Source organism: Muscardinus avellanarius (genome assembly GCF_963383645.1).
Source record: "Muscardinus avellanarius genome assembly, chromosome: 6".
Lineage (NCBI taxonomy): Eukaryota > Metazoa > Chordata > Mammalia > Rodentia > Gliridae > Muscardinus > Muscardinus avellanarius.
The window spans coordinates 98,183,019-98,205,373 of NC_137791.1; the positions used below are offsets into that span (position 1 = coordinate 98,183,019).

Consider the following 22,355-nt stretch of genomic DNA (forward strand, 5'->3'; position numbering starts at 1 on the left):
AGAGTTACATAAAGCCCGTCCACTTTCACTTAGCAAAAGTTAACCTATACTAATGTATCCTTGGTTCTGCTGAGCAGTTAGCTCCTTGCATTAATGCCCATTCGGGTATAGACTGGGCGTGGAAGGGGGTAGACAGCTTTAGGAAGTCCCAGAAGCTCTTTTATAATTATTTCCCTAAGTGTTTTATGATGTGTTTCTTGAGGCTTTTATGACCAGCCCATCACTGGCTCCTAGAAGAATTCTTTGTTTTACTCTCTCTCCTTACAGTTAAACAATGACTCTGCAGCCGAGGAGGTGACGCCCGAGCACCCTGACTCTCTCCTCCAGTCCCAGGATTCCACCGGCAGCAACACGACAGAAGAAGTGCTTCAGATCAGAGACCAGACCCCAGGCCTGGAGGCTTGTCTAGATAATGCTGGCAGCCAGCTGCCTGAGGTGGGGAGAGATGGGGCTGGTGCACGGCCAATCTAGGCTCCTCGCAGCCCTGTTCCGTCCCTTGCTTTTCTTTCCAAAGAGTTTTCATCTGATGAGCTAATCATTTGATTCTTTCCTAGTATTTCTAACCTGTTGGGTTGTTTGACACAAAATGGTCAAATATGATTTTTTTTTTTTTTTCAAAAACTCAGTAGGCTGAGGAAATGACCTACAGGTTAAAAATAATCTCGAGTGTGTGGATGCGCGTTTGCACTGCAGTCGCGCGCGCCGGGTCCTGTGCGGCGCTTCTGGGAGTGGCAGGCATCGTTGGCGGCTCTGCGTTTCCTTTGAAGGACCGCTTTGGTTTTTCCCTTCCCCTGTTGCTTTGTACTGGGTGTATGTGATTGGTGCTGTGATTGGGATTCGGACCTCAGGCCAGCTGTGTTAGCCACTGGTTCAAAGAAATCTTTTAAAAAGACTTTGGAACCACTAGTGTTATGATTTTTTTGAAAAAGACTGGGAGAAGTAAGCCAGATTCCAAGCTATTGACTGACCAAAAATAAGTAAGTATTAGTTTTTTTAGTGTTTTTCTTAGTTTTTTTAAAGATTATTATAGATACTGTTTAAAAATTGTAATTGCTATCATTGTGATATGTATTTTTGATGCTTTGGTAAGTATTAGAGACAGCTATATTTTTGTCAGTGTTAACCAGATTAATTAATTGTGGTTACTAGGTCTACAATAATCTAGCTAGTAGGTGTTATTATTTTAGCATGTAAATTCTCCTGTTCTTATTAGGCTGTTCTTACTACTTATTTGAATCCTTATCAACAGTGAGCAGATATATGTTGAAGTGAAGCCATTTGGCACCTTTCAAATGTTGAAACTAAGATGGCAAAGGCCTGGCTTATTTAATCAATATTTGTTGTGATTTCATAGAGCCCGGTATTTAGCGAGGTGCTAGAAAAGAGTAAGGCACAAATGCTCTTAGGGACTTTGCTGTCTATATTAAGGGGAAAAATGAAAGCCTTTTTTGTTGTTGTTGTTGCGGTACTGAGGGTGGAACCCAGGGGCTTTTCTCCCTCTGGCTCTACTCTCAGCCCTATTTTATACTTTATTTTGAAACAGGGTCTCACTAAGTTGCTGAGAACCTCACTCAGTAGCTGAGGCTGGCTTCGAACCTGTGCGATCCTCCTGTCTCAGCCTCCCAAGCACTGGGATTATAAGCGTGTGCCACCACGCCCAGCTCAAAGAGAGCCTTTTTAAAAAGAAAAATACAGAGCCGGGCATGGTGGCGCATGCTTGTAATCCCGGTACTTGGGAGGCTTAAGAAAAAGACAGGAGAATCGAGTTCGTGAACAGCCTCAGCTACTTAGCGAGGCTCTTTGCAACTCAGTGAAACCCTTTTTCACAATAAAGAATAGCCAGCCGGGCGTGGTGGCGCACACTTGTAATCCCTGCACTTGGGAGGCAGAGACAGGAGGATTGCGCAGGTTTGAAGCCAGCCGTACTGGCTTAAGAGACCCTGTTTCCAAATAAAAAAGTATAAAAATAGGTCTGGGAGTGTAGCCTGGAATTAGAAGGGTTTCCAGGAACCCCAGTACCAACCAAAAAAAAGGGAAAAAAAATCAAAATAAAGCATAAAAAATAGGGCTGGGGGTGGATCTCAGAGGTAGAATGCCCCTGGGTTCCATTCCCAGTACTGAAAAGAAAAAAAGAAAGAAAAATACATTTCAATATGAGGAACAGTAGTATGTCCAAGGCTACGTGAAAATCCCGAGGAGACTGAACGGCTGGACATGGGAGGGATCAATAGAGGCAAAGAATAGATTTCACAGCAACTGGGGCCTTGGAGACAGAGGGACACCTTAAGAAAAGGCAGGGCCATGTGAGATAGCATGGCACGCTCTAGGAACTGCAGGAAGCTCAGTGCTTCTAAGAGGATAGAGTGGGTAGAGGGAGAAGAGAAACAGCAAGAGAGATGAATGGGATCTAAGACATGAAGGGACCTCTGGATCATTGTCAAGACTTAGACTTTATCCTGGGAGAACAGAAGTCATGCAGATTTAAAAGGAGGCTTATTTGGCCCACAGGCTCAATGACCCATGGGCCCTGCTGCTCTGGGCCCGTGTCACACATCATAGCAGGAGTGTGAGGCAGAGCAAAGCCGTTGGCCTCCTGAGCAGAGGAACAGCGGGCCAAGTCCCAGTATCCCCTTGGAGGGCACACCCCCAGTGACTTGAGCCCTCCTACCAGGCCCCCAAAAGTCTAACCACTTCCCAGTAGCGCCATCCTGGGAGCAAGCTTTGCCACAGATGGGGGCCATTGAGGACGTTCCCCTTCTAAACTGTAGCAGGGCCTCCTATGTGACCAGCACTGTGCCAGGGGCCCAGATGGAGACATGGTTACACAGCTTTCATCCTGTCATTGCCCATGTCATGTTACACACAATTCCAAGATCCGGGTATACAACACATGAAATAGACAAAGGCTCCCGGGTTAGGAAAGCTTAACCACAGGGGAGACAAGTAATAAACAGGTAAAAGCAGTCTATCAAAAAGTGGTCATCTCATTAACTGCAATGAAAAGATAGCAGTCCTGTGGGTGGGGGGAGGGAGCAGGGAGACGGCTCGCAGGTGTGGGGTGGCAGCGGTTAAGAAGGCCCTGGGGCAGGAGGACAGAGCTGGCTGGCAGGGAGGCGCCACACGGTAGCCACCCACCAGATGCTCGTAAGCAGAAGGACATGATCTGAATATGTTTGTTTATTTTTTCAACTTTGGGTTTATATTTTTTCATGGAAAATAGAAAGTGGGTTCTCGTATCTGTGCCACTTGGAGCTCGCGGTTTGTGCCTGTCATGGGGAGGGGGCTACGGTCTCACTTGGGTTTTCTAGTCTCTCTTGAAGATGTGAGGGCGTGAGTTAGAAAGGTTAAGTCAGGAGAAAATGAGCGAGAGAAGAGGAAGACGGGACTGAGACCAGGCGTGGCGGTGATGGCCTTGGCAGGAGAGTGACGATGGGAAGGGGAGTGACAACGCTCCTTTCAGTTCTTAGGAGGCACATGAGTGCTGCTGCTGCTGTTGCTGCTAGCTACTAATCTAATTAAGTTCAGTAGGTGAAATGGTTCATAAATTAAAGGAACGAGTCTGTTTCTAAGTGTTTGAAATTCCCCCTTATTTAATATTGGGAAGATAAAAGAGAGCAGTTTAACATATTTTATATCGTGGCAGAACTTTAGAGCTGTGGGTCCCTTCCTCTGTGACATAGGCAAATTACACTCTGATCTCTGGCAAAAATTAAGTTTTCGGAATCTAATTCATGTACCACAAAAACTATTCCTTATAGGAAATGAATCTTTGGAGGTTACAAAGCATATGTGTGCATCAGTGTCTAGTAAGATGAAGTCCAAGGAAATTTGATTCTCGTAATCTACATATAAATAGTGAAATCCATTCCTTTAGCCCCGAAGCACTTTCTTCATGAAACGTAAATGTGATTAGAAAACTTTCAGTATATTATTGCATAATAATTACAGATGTAACATTATCTAAAACTACAGTTCAAGAGCAAATGATGACCAAATACAGGTATAAACTAATGAAATAAGGACTTGGGGTTAACATATTTCATTTGCAATATGGAACTTGTTTAATTTGATGTAGAATGAAAGATTAATACTAGTAAAAATTCTAGGTATGAAAATATCTCTTTGCACGCTCTCATCAATTGTTTTTCCCAACAACTAATACTTACCGCTTCCATAGGCAAATCTTTAGAAAAGAAGGAATTCAGATGGAAAATATAGAGAATATTGAATAAAACTATTAGGATGACTCATAAATGACTTTATTATATTGTTTTAATATACTTATATGGTGCGTTATATTGCACATCATAATGAGTTGTAGTGTGACAGGAATATACATGCCCAGCACTTGGTATTTCCCCTCCATCCTACCCATCTCCCTCCTCTTCCCATACATGTCACTGGCATTGGTATTAATAATCCTGTCTATGTACATGGCATTATTTAAACTGTTACCTTCATTACTTCTCCTTCCCCACTCCTGCCTCCCCTAAATGCCCTCCTTTACTCCGTTGAAGTCTCTATTCCTTCGAGATCTCTCTCGAGATCTATACCCAGTTTCTCTCTAGCTTCTACATATGAGAAACAACATAAAACTATTCAACTTTCAGAGATTGGCTAATCTCACTTGATATCTTCTAGTTCCATCCATTTTCCTGCAGTTTTTCCTCCATTTTTTTTTTTCTTGGTGGTAGTGGGGTTCCTGGAAACCCTTCTACCTCCAGGCTACACTCCCAGACACCTTTTTTTTATATTTTTATTTGGAAACAGGGTCTCTTAAGCCAGCAAGGCTGGCTTCGAACCTGTGCGATCCTCCTGTCTCCACCTCCCAAGCGCGGGGATTACAATTGTGCGCCACCACGCCCGACCCTATACCACAGTTTTATAATCCATTCTTTGTTGATGGACACCTAGGCTGATTCCATAATTTGGCTGTTGTGAGTTGTGCTGCTGTGAACATAGATACACATGTATCTATCACTATAATATCCTGACTGCAGTTCCTTTGCAAAGATCCCCAGGAGTGGTAGAACTGGATCCCTTGGAGGTTCCATTCCTCATCTCCTGAGGAATCGCCATGCTCATCTCCATAGCAGCTGCCTGATTTGCAGTCCCACCAACAGCATATACTTTGGAAGTATTTTTCCTTTTCAGTAGTGGTAGTTCATCGGTCCAACCAATACCTGTTGAGATTCTACCTGATGCCAGTAATATAGCAACATTATTTCAATAACATTAACAATGGATGGGAAGAGGAAACCGCTAGTATTATACTTTATAACATATACTTGCATTATTAATTACTTAAGGTTGGAAGAATACAGTCATTCTTTTTGATAAATGAATTTGTAATTAATTTTAGAAGTACAACTGTTCAAAAATTTTTTAATCTTTTCTAGATTGTAGATTGTCAGTGAAGCCTTGTAGTCTGTAAAACTGAAATGATTTACTGTATTAGCTGAAAACAGCCCCTCCATCTCCAGCACTTAGGTTCCTGATCCCGGAAGGCCGTCGTGGCTGTTGGGTTCAGTATCCATCCAGTTGGGCAGTTCCTGTTCCTGACAATGGGCAGCCCCAGGACCAGTGGGTTCCTTATTTTGAACCTTCTCCCCTGCTGATAGCCAGAATTCACTCTGTTCTGGTATAAAGAAAGAAATGGTGATTCCATTAAGAGAGTTTACAGGAATATCAAATTTTACTTGTGTAGAATTAAATTATATAGCTTGAGTACATACCTGTAATCCCAGTACTTGGGAGACTGAAACAGGAGGATTACAGGTTTAAGGCCAGCCTGCCAATTTAGTGAGACTGTTTTAAAATAGAAAATAAAAAGAGCTATGTATATAGCTCAGAGGAAGAATGCTCCTGGGTTCAATCCCCACTACCAAAAATAGAAAAAGGGGGGAAAAGGGAAAGAATTATTAGGAGAATTATTATTAGAATTATTATTCTGTATATAAAAAGAGATAAGTAAAGGGAGTAACAACAATTCCTTGATGTTTTTATACAGCAGTGGGCTATATATTATAATTTTTAAAAAATTTTAGGGCCGTAGTTGTGACTCAGTAATAGAGCGCTTGCTTGGCATGTATAAGGTGTCCTGGGTTTGATCCTCAGCACTACTCCCCCCAATAAAAGAGAACCCCCCCCCCAAAAAAAAAAAAACCAAGGACCACTTCTTAAAAAAGAATTGAGCATAATGAAAATTCAAGAGCTCTAGAAATTAGACCATATAATGAAGACTACTTGATAAAACAGACTTGGGTAGCAATCATCATTTATTGTATTGATAAAATTCTTTAATGTTCTTAAAGTCCACTAAAACTTTGAACATTTTACAGGGTACAGGTTCAGTATTAAAGGAGGAACATGTTACAGCCTTTGAAGATGAAGGGTCATATATTATTCAAGAACAGCAGGACTCTCAGGTGTGTCAAGGCATTCTCGATTTAGAAGACACTGAGCCGCAGCTTCTTGAGAGCTGCCCTGAGTCGGTCTGTGAAGAGGATGTCACGCTAGCTCTGAAAGAGCTGGATGAAAGATGTGAAGAAGAAGAAGCGGATCTCTCAGGCCTGTCCAGGTGAGAACCAAGAATCACAAACACTGTAAGAAGGTGGCGTCCTCTCCATCCTGTCCCCAGATACCTGCTGATTCCCTTTTACTTGCTGTCATTCCTCTTGTGTGTTTTTGTCTACATCATACTATGTATGTATGTATGTATGTATGTATGTATGTATGTATGTATTTATTGCAGTGCTGGGAATAGAACCCAGGGGAATTCTACCTCCGAGATACACCCCCAGCCCTATTTTTTATTCTTTATTTTGAGTTGCAGAGGGCCTCACTAAGTAGCTGAGGCTGTCTACGAACTGCGATCCTCCTGTCTCGGCCTCCCAAATGCTGGGATTACAAGTGTGTGCCACCACGCCTGGCTCTCTCTCTTCATTTGTAAAGATAAAATGACTTACTATGATAGGTCTTTTTTTCTGTTGACATCCACATAAAGAAAAACAAGTAGGCCATTCCCAAAGCAGACCGGGTGGCAGTCTACATTGACAAGCACACCAGATCCGTATTTTGGGAGAATGCCAAATGGCCAAGTGTTAAAATCAATATTGGAATGAACTTCTGTGAAATCAAAATAAATCTGAGATATAGCAAGAAAATTATAGTTTCCTTACCAGTGGCCAGAGTTTAAAGTTAGATTTGTATAAAATGCAAAAATGGCTATTTCTCAGTACTCTCAGGTGCAAGATGATTCCTTTTAAATTTTGATGCTTCATAGACTCCAGATTTATTATCAGAAGTATGAAGAATTCAGAAATAGCCGGGCGTGGAGGCGCATGCTTGTAATCCCAGCATTTGGGAGGCTGAGACCGGAGGATCGCGGTTCGCGGACAGCCTCAGCTACTTAGTGAGGCCCTTTGCAACTCAGTGTGACCCGGTTTCAAAATAAAGAATAAAAAAAAATAGGGCAGGGGGTGTAGCTTGGAGGTCGAATGCCCCTGGGTTCCATCCCCGGACCCACAAAAAAAAAAAAAAAGAAAAGAAAAAGAAATAGGACTTTTTATTCACTTGTGTTAAGCTGACTAATGAACTGTTACTTATAGTTGTTTTTTGTTGTTGTTTTGGTTTGGTTGCATGTGTATTTGTGTGTGTTCAGCGATACTGGAGATTTAGCCTGGGCTTTGCTCATGCAAGGCAAAAAAAAAATTTTTTTTTTTTTTTTTCAGATAAAACCCAGGGACATTCTACCTCCAAGCTATACCCTCAGCCCTATATTTTTATTCTTTTATTCAGAAGTACATCTACTTTAGTTACAAGATGCCTATTGTAAAAATCAGTCACCTCAGCACCATATTTTAAATTAACCTGTTGAGCTGGACATAGTGGCGCACCCCTGTAATCCCAGTACTTGGGAGGCTGAGACAGGAGAATCTCAATTTTGAGGCCAGCCTCAGCAAGTTAGCAAGACTCTCAGAAACCTAGTGAGACTCTGTTTCAAAATAAGAAGAGCTGGGGAATATAGCTAGGAGGTAGAATGCCCCTGGGTTTAATCCCTAGTACCACATATACACCAAATAAAAAAAATTAACCTCTTTGAGGTGTAGTGTAATTTTTCACTTCAGATGTCTGCTCTATTTTGATATTTTCTCCAGTCTCAGAACATCCAACCCAAACACATCGTCATCTTTTTTCATTGTTCCATTTCTGTATGTATGATTTGACTTTGGAATCCTAAATTCCCCGACGCGGGTGCCAGGCCTCATTTTTTTGTTTTGTTTTTTGTTTCTTTGCGGGTCTGGGGATGGAACCCAGGGGCATTCTACCTCCGAGCTACACCCCCTGCCCTAATTTTTGTTTATATTCTTTATTTTGAAACAGGGCCTCACTAAGTAGCTGAGGCTGGCCACGAGCCGTGATCCTCCTGTCTCAGCCTCCCAAATACTGGGATTACAAGCGTGTGCCACTGCGCCCGGCTCTCGTGTTTCTTTTGAGTCAGATCTACTCTGCCACCCAGCGCGGTGCACGGTGTGCTGTCATGCCACAGTGAGCTGGCGGCGTGCGCGCAGGCTGATGGCAGCCTTGAACTGGTGGTCCTGGATTCAAATTCTGGCACTCTCCTTTCCTGTCCAGAAAGCTTGGGCATGTTACTAAACCTCAGTGAACTCTTTGTCTCCGCTTTTATAAAATCAAGCCAATAGCCAGGCATGGTGGCGCACACTTGTAATCCCCATGCTTGGGAGGCGGAGACAGGAGGATCACGCAGGTTCGAAGCCAGCCGCACTGGCGTAAGAGACCCTGTTTCAAAAATATAAAATAGGTCTGGGAGTGTAGCCCGGAGGTAGAAGGGCTTCCAGGAACCCCAGTACTACCAAATAAATAAATAAATAAATAAATAAATAAATAAATAAATAAAATCAAGCCAATAATAGAACCTAACCTTCTTAGGGCTGTGAAGACTGAATAAAATGATCCATATAAGGTACCAAACAGAGCCCTTGACACAAAAGCACATGATCAAAGTGTTTTCAATATTATCACCATCATTTGTTCAAATAAAAGGTATCCAGCATCGACCATTTAAAGCAAATACATTCTGATCTGTTCTGATTCAGGGAAGTCACAGTGGTGGCATACCCTAAGACTTGGAGGTCATCTATTGAAATGAAGAGTTCTGCCAGGCAGGGTGCCTCATACTATTTTTTTTTTCTTTTCAGTACTGGGGATAGAACCCAGGGACATTCTACCTCTGAGCTACATCCCCAGCCCTAGTTTTTATTCTCTAGTTTGAAACAGTCTCACTGAGTTTCAGAGGGCCTCACTTAGTAGCTGAGGTTAGCTGCTAACTGTGATCCTCCTGTCCTGGGATTATAAGCATGTGCCACCACGCCCGGTTTGGCTCATAATTTAAAACCCAGTACTTGGACAGGAGAATTGGAGGTCCAAAACCAGCCTCAGCAACTTAGCGAGACCCTGTTTCAAAATAAAAATAAAATCAGATTGAGGATGTAGCTCAGAGATAGAATGCCCCTGGGTTCAAACCCCAGTACCAAAAATAAATGAATAAAAAATAAATAAAATTGGGTTAGGGGTATAGCTTGGAGGCAGAACACTCCTGAGTACCACAGAAAGAAAGAAAGAGGGAAAGAAAAAGGAAGGAAGGAAGACAGAAAGGAGGGAGGGAAGGAAAGGAAAGGAAGGAAGAAGGAAAGAGAAAGAAAGAGTTCAAATGCTAAAGATGCTTAAGCGGAAAGAATGTGGATTTGCTTGTTCGTGCTTACTTACAAAGCCTAGGTTATTGTATTTTTCCAAGGGAGTATTGTGATTCCTGTGATATTTGTGTTAACAGTCAGGATGAAGAAGAGCAAGATGGTTTTCCAGAAGTGCAGACCTCGCCTCTCCCATCGCCCTTTCTGTCCGCCATCATAGCAGCCTTTCAGCCAGTGGCCTATGACGATGAGGAGGAGGCCTGGCGTTGCCACGTCAACCAGATGCTATCCGACATGGATGGATCCTGCGCGGTGTTTACTTTCCATGTGTTTTCTAGATTGTTTCAGGTCAGCGAGGTTTATGGTTTCTGGACTCACTATACTTACCTGATAAGGTTACGGGCTTTTCCTCTCAGGCTCTCACATTTTAATATTCCTACTGATTTCCTGTAACAAATTTTTTTCTAAATAATAGTATCACTTAGTTGTTTGTGTTTTTTGTTTTGTTTTTGAACCTAGGGGCATTCTACCTTTGAGCTATTTCCCTTAGCCCTTTTTATATTGAAACAAGGTCTCACTAAGTTGCTGAGGTTGGCCTCAAACCTGCAATCTTCCTGTCTCAACATCCAAGTACTGGGATTACAGGTGTATACCACCATGCCTGGATGAAAAGGACAGTCTTTTTTTCTGATACAGGGGACTGAACCTAGAGGCATTATATCTCCAAGTTACAGCCCCAGCCTATTTATTTTTTATTTATTTATTTATTTATTTATTTATTTATTTATTTATTTATATTTTTGGTGGTACTGGGGTTCCTGGAAACCCTTCTACCTCCGGGCTACACTCCCAGACCCATTTTATACTTTTTCTTTTTTAATTTGGAAACAGGGTCTCTTAAGCCAGCTCAGCTGGCTTCAAACATACACAATCTTCCTGTCTCCGCCTCCCAAGCGCGAGGATTACAAGTGTGCGCCACCACGCCCAGCTTTTATTTTTTTATTTTTTTTTTTTCTGCTTGTGCAGGAGCCTGCCAGGGACCTTTTCTTTCTTTTTTTTTTTCTTTTTTTTCATATTTATTTTTAATTGGTGCACTGTATTCATACATCATAGTGGGATACATACTTTTGTAGACATATATGCACACATTGCCCAGTCAGCCCCCACCCGATCCCCACCCCGTTCTCTCCCTATCCCCCCCTCCTATGCTTGGCTTAGTAGTTGAAATCTAGTATTATAGCAATTTATCCAAAATTAAAAATGATAATCTCACATAACAGTTTCATTTGTCTGATACCAAGCTTTTGATGACTTAAATATAACATTTCAATATTTCTTTTTGCTTTCTTTCTTACCAGAGAATCTATTTTTTTCTATTTTTTAGGTGAAACTATCATATATTTATATATTTATTTTTCAGAAAAAAAAAATCTATCCTAATATGGAATATGGACTTTAGGTACCCACATAGATCTTGAAAAAGAACAAAGCTAGAAGATATATATTTTCTGATTTCAAACCATATAAAGCTACAATAATTGAAACAGTGTAGTACTATTCTAAAGGCAGATATATAAACCATTGGAGTTAAATAAAAGCCTAGACCTAAATTCTTCCCTATATTGTCGTTATTTTTGACAAGGTTTCCACGAACATTTGGTGGTAGAAATAATAATCTTTTAACTAAATATTGTTGAAACATAATAATTACATGGAAAAGAATAAAATTGGACCCTTACCTAATCCCATATACAAATATTAACTCAAAATAGAAAAAAGACCTAAATATAAATCTTAAGACTATAAACTTTTAGGAGAAAATCTGGGTCATAAAACCTCACAACATTGAAATTGGCAGTGATTTCTTGGTTATGATTTCAATGGCACAGGCAACAGAAGAGTATACAAACTCCCTAAAAAATAAAAAACATATTGTATATCCAAAGACAATGTAAACAGAGTTAACAGTTACTAATAGAATGAGATAAAATATTTCCAAATGCTATATCTGAAGGTATATTAATATTCCAACTAGAAATCCTAAAAATTAACAACAATGAAGGCAAACAATACCCTTTAGAGGTAGGTAACAGACTAAAATAAATAATGAATCTCCACAGATAACCAATCTTAGTTGTCTGTTGGATGGAAAATCTTGTTTCTCTAGTTCTGATGTGTGTTACCTATTTCTTCTTTGTAGTTAATCTCTTTGAGTATTTTCTCTAGTGCTGGTTTTGAAGACATAAATTCCTTCAGTTTCTGTTTGTCATGGAAGCTTCTTATTTCTCCATCTAATTTGATAGAAAGTTTTGCTGGGTAGGAAATTTTTGGCTGGAAGTTGTTTTCTTTCAAAATTGGGAATATGTTACTCCAAGCCCTTCTGGCTCTCATAACTTGGTTTGAGAAGTCTGGAGTGATTCTAATTGGTTTGCCTCTGAATGTCACTTGGCCCTTTGCTTTTGTTGCCTTTAAGATTCTCTGCTTGGCTTCCACATTGGTCATTTTGACAATTATGTGGCGTGGGGATCCTCTTCTCCGATCCTGTCTAAAGGGAGTTCTATAAGTTTCCTGGACCTGCATATCGACCTCTTGCTCTATGTCTGGAAAATTTTCTGCTATTACTTCCTTGAAGAGATTGTTGATCCCTTTGGTATCACTTTCTTTTCCCTCCTCTATTCCATTTATTCTTAGGTTAGCTCTCTTAAAATGGGCCCATATTTCTTCAATATCAGATTCCTGCTGTCGGATATTTTTTCCTAGATTAGAAACTATGCGTTCATTTTTGGAATGATCATCTTCTAAGAGCGAGATTCTGTTCTCCATGTGTTCTAATCGGTTGTTTGTGCTTTGAATTGAGGCCTTTACTTCATTAATTGCATCCTTTATCTCTTTTTGGCTCTCTCTGAGTTCTTTTCGAAGCACCTCTATTATTTCTACAGTTATTTTCCTGATTTGATCTTCTAGAAATCTCTGATTTTCTGTTTTATCGGGTTCTGATGTTGTGGGGTTGTGAGCATTCACTGCTCCAGTATTATTCCTCTTTCCCATGATTTCGGAAGTTTGTGCCTTCTCTGGGTTCTTCCCTTGGGTCACTATGACTTCACTTAAGGTGCTCTGGATCTCGAGTCAGTAGTATCTCAGACCCCACTACTCCTTTACTGGGTTGTATCACAGAGTCTACAACCCAAAGAGTCGATAGAGGCTGCTTTAGGCCGTGGGGGGTGCCAGGTTGTACGTTCTCCTATTGGTGTGATATCACTGCCACCGCCCCTCTCCCACTGGGTCAAGTCCCAGTGAGTACAGTACTGGGATTTCTCCGCTGTGGCCCGCAATTTGACTCACTGTTCTTGAGTACGCAGATGTAGCTGTAGCGAATTCGCTGCTGCTGCCGCCGGTGGCAATATGGCGCCGCTGCTACGCCCTCGGCTGTTGGGCTGGCGTTTTTTTTTTTTTTACCTTGGTTTTGATTTCCACTCTGAATCCCTGCAGCGTGTGCTGAGCTCAGACACTGGGAGCTTTAGATGTCCTCTGCGCCGAGAAATCCCGCCTGGCTGTTCCGCAGCGGCTCCCCTCGGCTTGCTGTGGCCGTCCCGTGAATTCGCCGGCAGTATGGCGCTGCTGCCGCGTCTGCCGCGTCCTCGGGCGTGAGGATCTCCTCTGTGGCTCTGTTCTCAGTCCGCTTTCTCTCTGGAGCCTGGTGATTTTTTTTGTTTCTCTGGTGATGTTGTTTTCTGGCTTTGAAAGGCGCTGATTTTGTGGTAATGGATATTTGTTGTTAGCGGGGCTCTTAAGCCCCGCTTTTCTCGGTCGCCATCTTCCCGGAAGTCCGCAGCTTTTATTTTTTATTTTGAAAGAGTCTCGCTACATTGCTAAAGGTTTTGTTAAGTTGCTAAGGCTGACCTCTAACCTGAGATCCTCCTGTCTCAGCCTCTCAAGTACTGGAATTACAAGTGTAATTCATGGTGTACCACCATGCTTAGCTTAAAACCTTGAGCAGCCAGTTCTTAGAATTCTATATAGCGCTACAATAATTTTACAATGAGTTTGCCATAAATGTAAATTATATTTCTTTACCTAAAAGTGGGAAAATAGCCTGTTATGTAACACTCAACTTTTTCTTATGCTTTTCTCCATAGACAATTCAAAGAAGGTTTGGAGAAATAACTAACGAGGCAGTCAGCTTTCTTGGTGAGAGCCTGCAGCGCATTGGTACCAAATTTAAAAGTTCATTAGAAGTGATGATGATGTGTTCAGAATGTCCAACAGTCTTTGTGGATGCTGAAACAGTAAGTCTACATGCAATTTTATTACAGAGAGTATTTGACTGGTGTCATCCAGTTATTGGTCTTTAATTTTTTGCAGGACTAGGGATTGAACTTAGCAGCACTCTACCACTGAGCTACACCCCCAGCCTTTTTATTTTGAGACAGGGTCTTGCTAAATTGCCCAGAGCATTTCATAATTTTAACATGTCCAAGTTTCTGTGTTCAACTTGATTATAAATATCTGGCAAAATGTTCCAGTGTATGGACGCCATGCCCTGGGACTTCCTGGTTCTGATCCTTGCCTGTCCTCGCGCTCTGCAGCCCTGGGTGGGGAAGCTAAAGAGTCCTGCCCCCAGAAGACTCTTATGTTATTCCCTAATTCTTGAATAAAAATGGATAGGAGACAGCTAGACCTTCACCTGTGAAGTACCCAGAGCTCCCTGTTCCCTCTTGACTTGTTGCCAAGCCCACTTATAGAATATATAGCAATATAGTTAAAGATCTAAGGTTTAAAACCCTCATGGGTGGTGCCTGACGAGTGTGTTCTAGTGTGACGTGCCATTTCTTGCCTGCAAGTTTGCTAAAGCATTTGAAGGTGCACTGCCGCCCCTCCGATTCCCCAGTGCTACCCCACTGTTTCAGTAAAAAGTCTGCACCTGAGGAAAAAACGTAGAAAGAGAGTATATGACACCCTGCTCAGCGAGAGCCTGTGACCCAAACGTTGCCCAACTCAGCACTGATCAGGAATGGTAACCTGGATCAATGTGTTTCTGATTTGACAGCTTATGTCATGCGGTTTGCTAGAAACACTCAAATTTAGTGTTTTGGAGTTGCAAGAACACCTGGATACGTACAATGCCAAAAGAGAAGCAGCTGAGCAGGTCAGTCTCCTTTTATTATGTTAAAAAAAAATAAAGCCATTTGCTTTTGACACCGAAACTGTTGACTTGGTGGCAGAGCAGTCAGACGGGAGAGAATAGCTCTGAGCTGTCGCGGGTGCTGTGAGCTTCCTTCTCTGTCCAATTACTTCCTATGTTGTGCTCTTAGAAATTGGTTTTCTAAGCCGGGCGTGGTGGCGCACGTTTGTAATCCCTGCGCTTGGGAGGCGGAGACAGGAGGATCGCACAGGTTCAAAGCCAGCCTCAGCTACTCAGTGAGGCTCTCAGCAACTTAGCGAGACCCTGTTTCCAAACAAAAAATATTAAAAAAAAAATAGGTCTGGGAGTATAGCCCGGAGGTAGAAAGCCTCTGGGTTCCACCCCCAGTACCACAAAAAAAAAAAAAGAAAAAGAAAAAGAAATTGGTTTTCTAAGAGCCTACACAATGCAAAACCTTAGCTTTGTAAAAAGCTTCTATGTGGAGACCACACAGCTGCTGTCAACATTGCAGATGGGAAATAGATGCAGTGCTTCTCAGAGAGTCCATTATAAGCTTGTGAGCTGGAAAACCTAAAACCTTTGGCAAAACCATGATCTTCTTACCATCCTCTGTGTGTGTGTGTGTGTGTGTGTGTGTGTGTGTGTGTGTGTGTGTGTCTGTCATTTGGCCACCAAAGAGGGAACACATCATAGATTATAGATTACAGATATCACCTGCTAAGAAATGTTCAATTCCAATCTTCCAATCTGGCATGTAAAACAGACAAGCTCAGTACCCCGAGAGTATGTGCAGTATATTTTCTTTTTCTTTTTTTGGGGGGAGGGGGGTGGAACCCAGGGGCTTTTCTACCTCCGGGCTATACGCCCAGATCTATTTTATATTTTATTTTGAAACAGGGTCTCACTAAGTCCCTGAGAGCCTCACTGAGTAGCTGAGGCTGGCTTTGAACCTGTGTGATCCTCCTGCCTCAGCCTCCCAACGCAGGGATTACAAGCGTGCGCCACCACGCCCGGCTAAATACATACTATATATAAATACGTATGAAAATTTGAATACTTGACTTTTGCTCTTTAAGTGTTCTTGATAGGAATATACAGCACACATGTTGTATGTGGAAATTGGTTGACCATTCTTAATTCAAAGACTTGAAATCCAAAATGCTCCAAAATCCAAGTTTTTGAGCACTAACATGCTACCACAATGGAATATTTCACACCTGATCTCATGTGATAGGTCTCAGTCAAAAGAGATGAATAACTGCACGTGGTGGTGCACACCTGTAATTCTACTACCAGGAAGGAGACAGGAGGATCACAGGTTCGAGGACAGCCTCAGCAAGCAGTGAGACTTTCATAAACCTAGTGAGACCCTGTTTCAAAATAAAAATAAAATAGGACTGGGGGTATCTCAGAGGTAAAATGTCCCTGGGTTTAATCTGTAAAAACAGAGTAATAAGAAAGTGATTGCTTATCAGAAGCATCAGTTAAGAGTCCAGAATGATGACAATGTCAAACCACCCCAGCTGTCCATGTCAGTGGCCCATAGTGTGACTCTTGCTTTCTGATGGTCCAGTGTACATACACTTTGTTTGATATACCAAATTATTAAGACTTGTGTAAAATTACCTTCAGGCTATGTGTATAGATTAAATATGGAACACGAATAAATTATACATTTAGACATAGGTTACATCCCCCATAGTATCTCAGTTTGCATATGCAAATAGTCCAAAATCCAAAACCCTTCTGGTCTCAATCTTTTTGGATAAAGGATTCTGAAGCTATAACTAGTAAGAAAAGTAAAGTGTCTTTTGCTTAAATTAGAGCTATAAATAAAAGTACTGGCATGAAAGAGAATTCCCAGGGTCAAATAGGTCTAACAGAACTGTTATAGATCAAATACTATGAATTCCAAAGAAAAGTTATTTTGGGCTAATAGAAAAATTTCACAGAATGGGGATACGATCTTAGATTTTGGGTAACTAAATTTTGAGTCGAGGGATCATTTCAAAGAATGAAAATGCTTGTATTGAGATTTTCACTCCTTATAGGGGAGAGTGATCTTGTATTTGAATTGAAAAAATAAGATTGGAGAAAAGGAAGCTTTGAACGTCAGGCGAGATCTGGTCATCTTAGAGTACACTGCTGGGTACTTTCTTAAACAAGATATCTGTTGAATATGTGGAAATAGAATTGCTGGGTCACAGGATATATATATATATATATATATATATATATATATATATATATATATATATATATATTATATATTCTACTTGAATACATATATAAATACGTGTATATACATGTGTATATATGTTCTACTTAAGTAGATTATGCCAAGCAGTTTCCTAAAAGAGGTTGTATCAATTTATAATCAACATCAGAAGTGTACCCAGAGTTTACTTTATACTTTGCCATCACTTAGTATTGCCAATTTCTAAATTTTTAGTCATTGTGGCGGGTGTGTGGGAGTATCTCGTATTATTTTGCGTTGTCCTGATGACTAATGTTTGTACACCCTTTCGTGTCTTTCTTCATTTAGACATTTTGCAGATTATGTCTTCAAGTACCTTGCACGTTTTTGTAAATGGGTTATTTGTGGTTTTTTCTCTGGTAGTTGTAGGAATTCTTTATTCTGAATAGAAGCCTTTCATTGAATACATGTATGGCAGATACATTTCCCTCTCTGTGGCACTTTTACTCTCTTAGCATCTTTTGATGACCAAAAATCTTAATTAGGCCCAGGTTATCAGCCTTTCCCACTATGGTCATGCCTTTTGTATCTTCAGAAATCATTACCTACTGTAGAAACTCTGGTAGGTTGTTAAATTAACGGCCCGCTTAATCGTGCCTCTTCCGGGTCCACACCCTTTTTGCAGCATGGCTCTGCGGCGCCTCCCATCCAGAGATGAGTCTGTTTCCCCACCTCTGGAGCCGGGGCTGGCCTTGAAGCTTCTTCTAACCAATGGCGTTCAGAAGCGATGCCACGGGACTTCCAGAACTAGTCCTTGAGACGCCTTCTGCAGCTGTTTCTGCCTTCATGTTAGAGTGTAAATTGGGGCAGACACTGGGAAATTATTTGACTTCTCACTTACTGAAGGAGGAGAGGCTACATGGAAAAGAGACAGCTGACCACCAGCAAGTCCACGTAGGGGTGAGGCCTGGTCAGGGTACCAGCTGACTGTCAGTCCCGACCGGCCCTAGGCAAAATCAGAAGGAACTGATCCAACACACAGGTTCATCTGTTGGTAGATATTCATATTACAAATATTTTTTTCTGTCTCTGTCACTTTAAGCCATTACATTTTTGGGTAGTTGGTTTTATAACAATAGATTTTTTTTTCATAATGGGAAAATACCACATAATCATGTGCTAAAAATAAACCTAGCTAAAAAGGTACTACACAAAAAATCACAAACATTCTGGAGAGAAATTGAAGACTGTTCAAATAAGTGAAGGGGATTAAGTTACTATGTTTTATGAAATACAATAATAAATGCTGGTGAGGATGTGGGGAAATAGAAACTCTTATATACTGTTGGTAGGATTGCAGTTTAGTCCAACCACTATGTAGATTAGTTTCAAACCCCGTTTCAAAAACAAAATAGGACAGAGGATGTTGCTCAGAGATAGAATGCCTCTGGCTCAGTCCCCAGTAACACACACACACACACACACACACACACACACACACACACACTCAGATGAAGAATAGAACCAACCTATTACTCATTTATACCATTCCTCAGTATCTTTCCAGAAGAATTAATGTCAGAGTAGTATAGCAATATATGCATATCCGTATTTATGGTAGCATAATTCACAGTAGCCAAATTATGAAACCAGCCTAGTATCCCTGAACAGATGAATGGATAACGAAAATGTGTCTGCACACACTGTGGGATATTACTCTCCATAAGAAAGAACAAAATTCTGTCATTTACAGGAAAATTGATGGGTTAGAGAATTTTATGCTAATGAGGGAAATCAGTCACAGAAAAGTCAAGAATCATGTGTTTTCTACTATATGTGAAAGAGGAAAAATAGAGAACAAAAGAGATTGAGATAAATGATGAAAGAGACCAGCAGAATAGGGAGAAGGGATTGGAGGAGGGAGGTTGGGAGGGAAAGAGGGAGAATTGATGAAGGAACCAGTTCAAATAATGCTATGTCCCTGTGTGAAGGTGTCGCTAAAAATGTCACTAATGTGTATGGGGAGGGGTGGATGGGCTGGGATCTGGAGGGAAACACACCAAGTGTATGTGTCATGTATATTTGTATCACTTTGAACTTCATTATTATGTATAATTACAATGTGTCAATAAAAGTATAAAAGATAATAGTGCAAATAATTTTCTGAACATAGATCAGCAAACTACAGCCTTCAGACATTTGTAGCCCAACACTTGGCTTTGTAAGTAAAGTTCTTCTGGAACATAGCCATCCCATTTGTTTATATGCTGACTGTGGCTCTTTTCACACTACAAAGCTGAGTTAAATATCTATAACCAAGATATTATGATTTGCAAAGCCTGAAATATTTACCATTAGCCGGGCATGGTGACCCACACTTGTAATCCCAGCATTTGGGAGGCTGAGACGGGAGGATTGCGGTTCTCAGATAGCCTCAGCTACTTAGTGATGTCCTTTGCATCTCAGTGAGACCCTGTTTTAAAATAAAAAATAAAAAAAATAGGGCTGGTGATGAAGCTTGGAGATAGAATTCCCCTGGGTTCCATCCCCAGTACCACAAAATAAAATATTTACTGTTGCCCTTTACAGAAAAGTGTTCCAGGCTTTGTCCACAAAAACAACTTCTAGTTAGGATTTAGATTTCTAGCTAGCAGGACCTATATTGAAGGAAAGACAGCCTTTTCAACAAATGGTGCTGGGAAAAACGAAATTAAGTCCCTACTTCTTACCCTGCACAAGAATCAACTTAAGATGGAGCAACGACCTGGAAATTAGACCAGAGACTTTGAAAATACTAGAAGAGGGCATAGGTTCAGCACTCCATCATATAGGTACAGGTAGAAACTTCCTCAATGAGATGCCCAAAGCTCAGGGTCATATGTTTTCTCTCAAATGCAGAAGCTGAAAAATAATCAGGATACCAGAGGGACTTCGAATAATAGAGGAGACACTCCAGGGGAGCCAGGGAGACGGTCTAGGGGAAGGCAGGGGAGGACAGTAGGGAACATCAATAAAGGAATCCCTTCCATTGACGTTATACACACGTGGGAGAAGAACAATGCCAATCTCAATGCCCTGCATAGGGGAGGAGGCAGGGCAGGGAAGAGCTCGCCAAGTGCTGTGTGCATGTGTGTCACTGTCAGTCATTGGGTGCTGCGTTATGATGTGAGACTATAATGTACCAATAAAGGTATATAAATCTCAAACAGGGTCCTACCTGCCTAACAACAGACAAATTGACCAATGGGCTATAATAGAGGCTCCAGTAACAGATCCACACACATATGATCATATAATTTATAAGAAGGTTTTGTAGCAATATGGTGGGTTAAGAATGTTCTTCTCGATAAACTGTTAAATCAATTGAATTCTTTGCACGGGGGGAAATGAACACGATTCCTTCCTCAGCTACCACCTCCCTAATTTTTGTCACATCTAGTCTTTTTTTCTTTTTTTCTACCAACCATCTATCTTTTTTTTTATATATATAGTGGTGCTGGGAATTAAACTCCAGGGCATTCCACCTCTGAGCTACACCCCCCAACCCCATTTTATTTTTTATTTTGAAATAACATCTTGTTAAAGGGCCTCTCTAGGTTGCCAAGGTTGGCCTCAAATCTGCCTCAGCCTCCCAACTGGGATTGCAGGCGTGTGCCACCACACCCAGCTCCTCAGCCAACAATCTATGCAGTTTTCCCTGTCTACCAGTTCTGTTGTTGTTGTTGTTGTTGTTGTTGTTGTTGTTGTTGTTGTTGCATTTTTTGTTATTGTTCACACTTCTGGGAATTGAAGCCAGGACCACATGCACACAAGGCAAGCATTCTACCACTGACTACACTCCCAGCCTCCACTGGTGTTTTTCCTATATACATTTTTTTTATCATTCAAGTGTTCTGAGAATCACAAGTGAAGACCTGAGGTATTTTCCAGGACTCTGCCAGCTTAGCAGGAATCAGATGATGTTTGTGTTCCCAGCACTGTAAGACCAGAAATCTCTGCTCACCTTTATAGCCCCACATGCTGCTGCTTGGCTTCTTAGCCTTCCTCCTACTGCGCATGACCAAGAGAAGAACAGCAAGTGCCCCACAGAAAACTGCATGCAGCCTGTTGGGCTCACTTCTCCTTTGCCCTTTTCCCCAGCATCTTGGCCTTCAATACCTCACTATCTTTGATAACCAAGCCTTTCCAGCCCACTGAAACTATAGGGCACAAAGTTGAGGCTGCCATTTTGTGTCCAGCCTCCATGCCCAGGAACACAAACAGGCAGGTGCCACTATAGTCATCAGTGAATAAACCTAGACTTCACTTTAGTCATTTTCTCATGGTATTTAGCTGTATAGCTGTCCTTGGTGGACAAGTTGTTTTTTGTTTTGTTTTGGTTGTTGTTGTTGTTGTTGTTGTTGTTGTTGTTGTTTTGTGGGTTTGGTGGTGGAACCCAGGGACATGTGACTGCTGAGCTACATCCCCTGCTCTATTTTATTTTGAAACAGGGTCTCACTAAGTTGCAGAGGGCCTCACTAAGTAGCTGAGGCTGTCTGCGAACCACGATCCTCCAGTCTCAGCCTCCCGAATGCTGGGATTACAAGCGTGTGCCACCACGCTCGGCTCACAAGTATTATATAAGCTTCTCTATCATACCCAGAAGCACAGCCTCCCTCACTAGTGAAACTTTAACCCTTCATTTGAATTTGAGTAAAGAAAACATCATGGCAAGAAAGAAGCTGACTGGGAACTGGAGGGTGTTCTCCATATACTCTCTGCTGTCTCGCACACGCTGCTGGAAAGGTGTGGACCTGTACTCTGCTGACCAGTGTGCAGCAGATAACACTGAATGATGACCCCACAATGGGGAATCAATAAATATGCCATATAGCCGGGCGTGGTGGCGCACGCTTGTAATCCCCGCACTTGGGAGTCAGAGACAGGAGGATCGCGCAGGTTCGAAGCCAGCCACACGTGCTGGCTTAGGAGACCCTGTTTCCAAATATAAAATGTAAAAATAGGTCTGGGAGTGTAGCCCAGAGGTAGAAGGGCTTCCAGGAACCCCAGTACCACCAAAAGAATAAATAAATAAATAAATAAAAATAAATATGCCATATAAAAATAATCAGAATAAATCATTAAATAATCAACAAATTATCTTTTCCAATTCATTAGTGTACTTGGGCAAACTGGACCAGAATAGTGATAAAAATGTAGTGTATAAGCATTTTGATGTTTTTCTACAAACAGATTAATGCGCAAAAATTCCATGATAGATGTCAGCTGAATTTCACTGATATATAAAGAAATCTGCTGATAG

At 41.4% G+C, this 22,355-nt stretch overlaps 1 protein-coding gene across 2 annotated transcripts in view; it reads left to right on the plus strand.

The window, feature by feature from the left end:
* FRYL (FRY like transcription coactivator) overlaps nt 1–22,355 on the plus strand; it is a gene marked incomplete at both ends in the record, with an annotated part of 144,964 nt that overhangs the window by 113,624 nt on the left and 8,985 nt on the right. For both annotated transcript variants that reach the window (XM_080697003.1, XM_080697004.1), the window contains 5 exons: nt 268–435; nt 6,342–6,580; nt 9,854–10,061; nt 13,850–13,999; nt 14,761–14,859. In XM_080697003.1, coding sequence (XP_080553129.1) covers nt 268–435; nt 6,342–6,580; nt 9,854–10,061; nt 13,850–13,999; nt 14,761–14,859 — 864 coding nt within the window. The remainder of the gene's footprint in view (nt 1–267; nt 436–6,341; nt 6,581–9,853; nt 10,062–13,849; nt 14,000–14,760; nt 14,860–22,355) is intronic.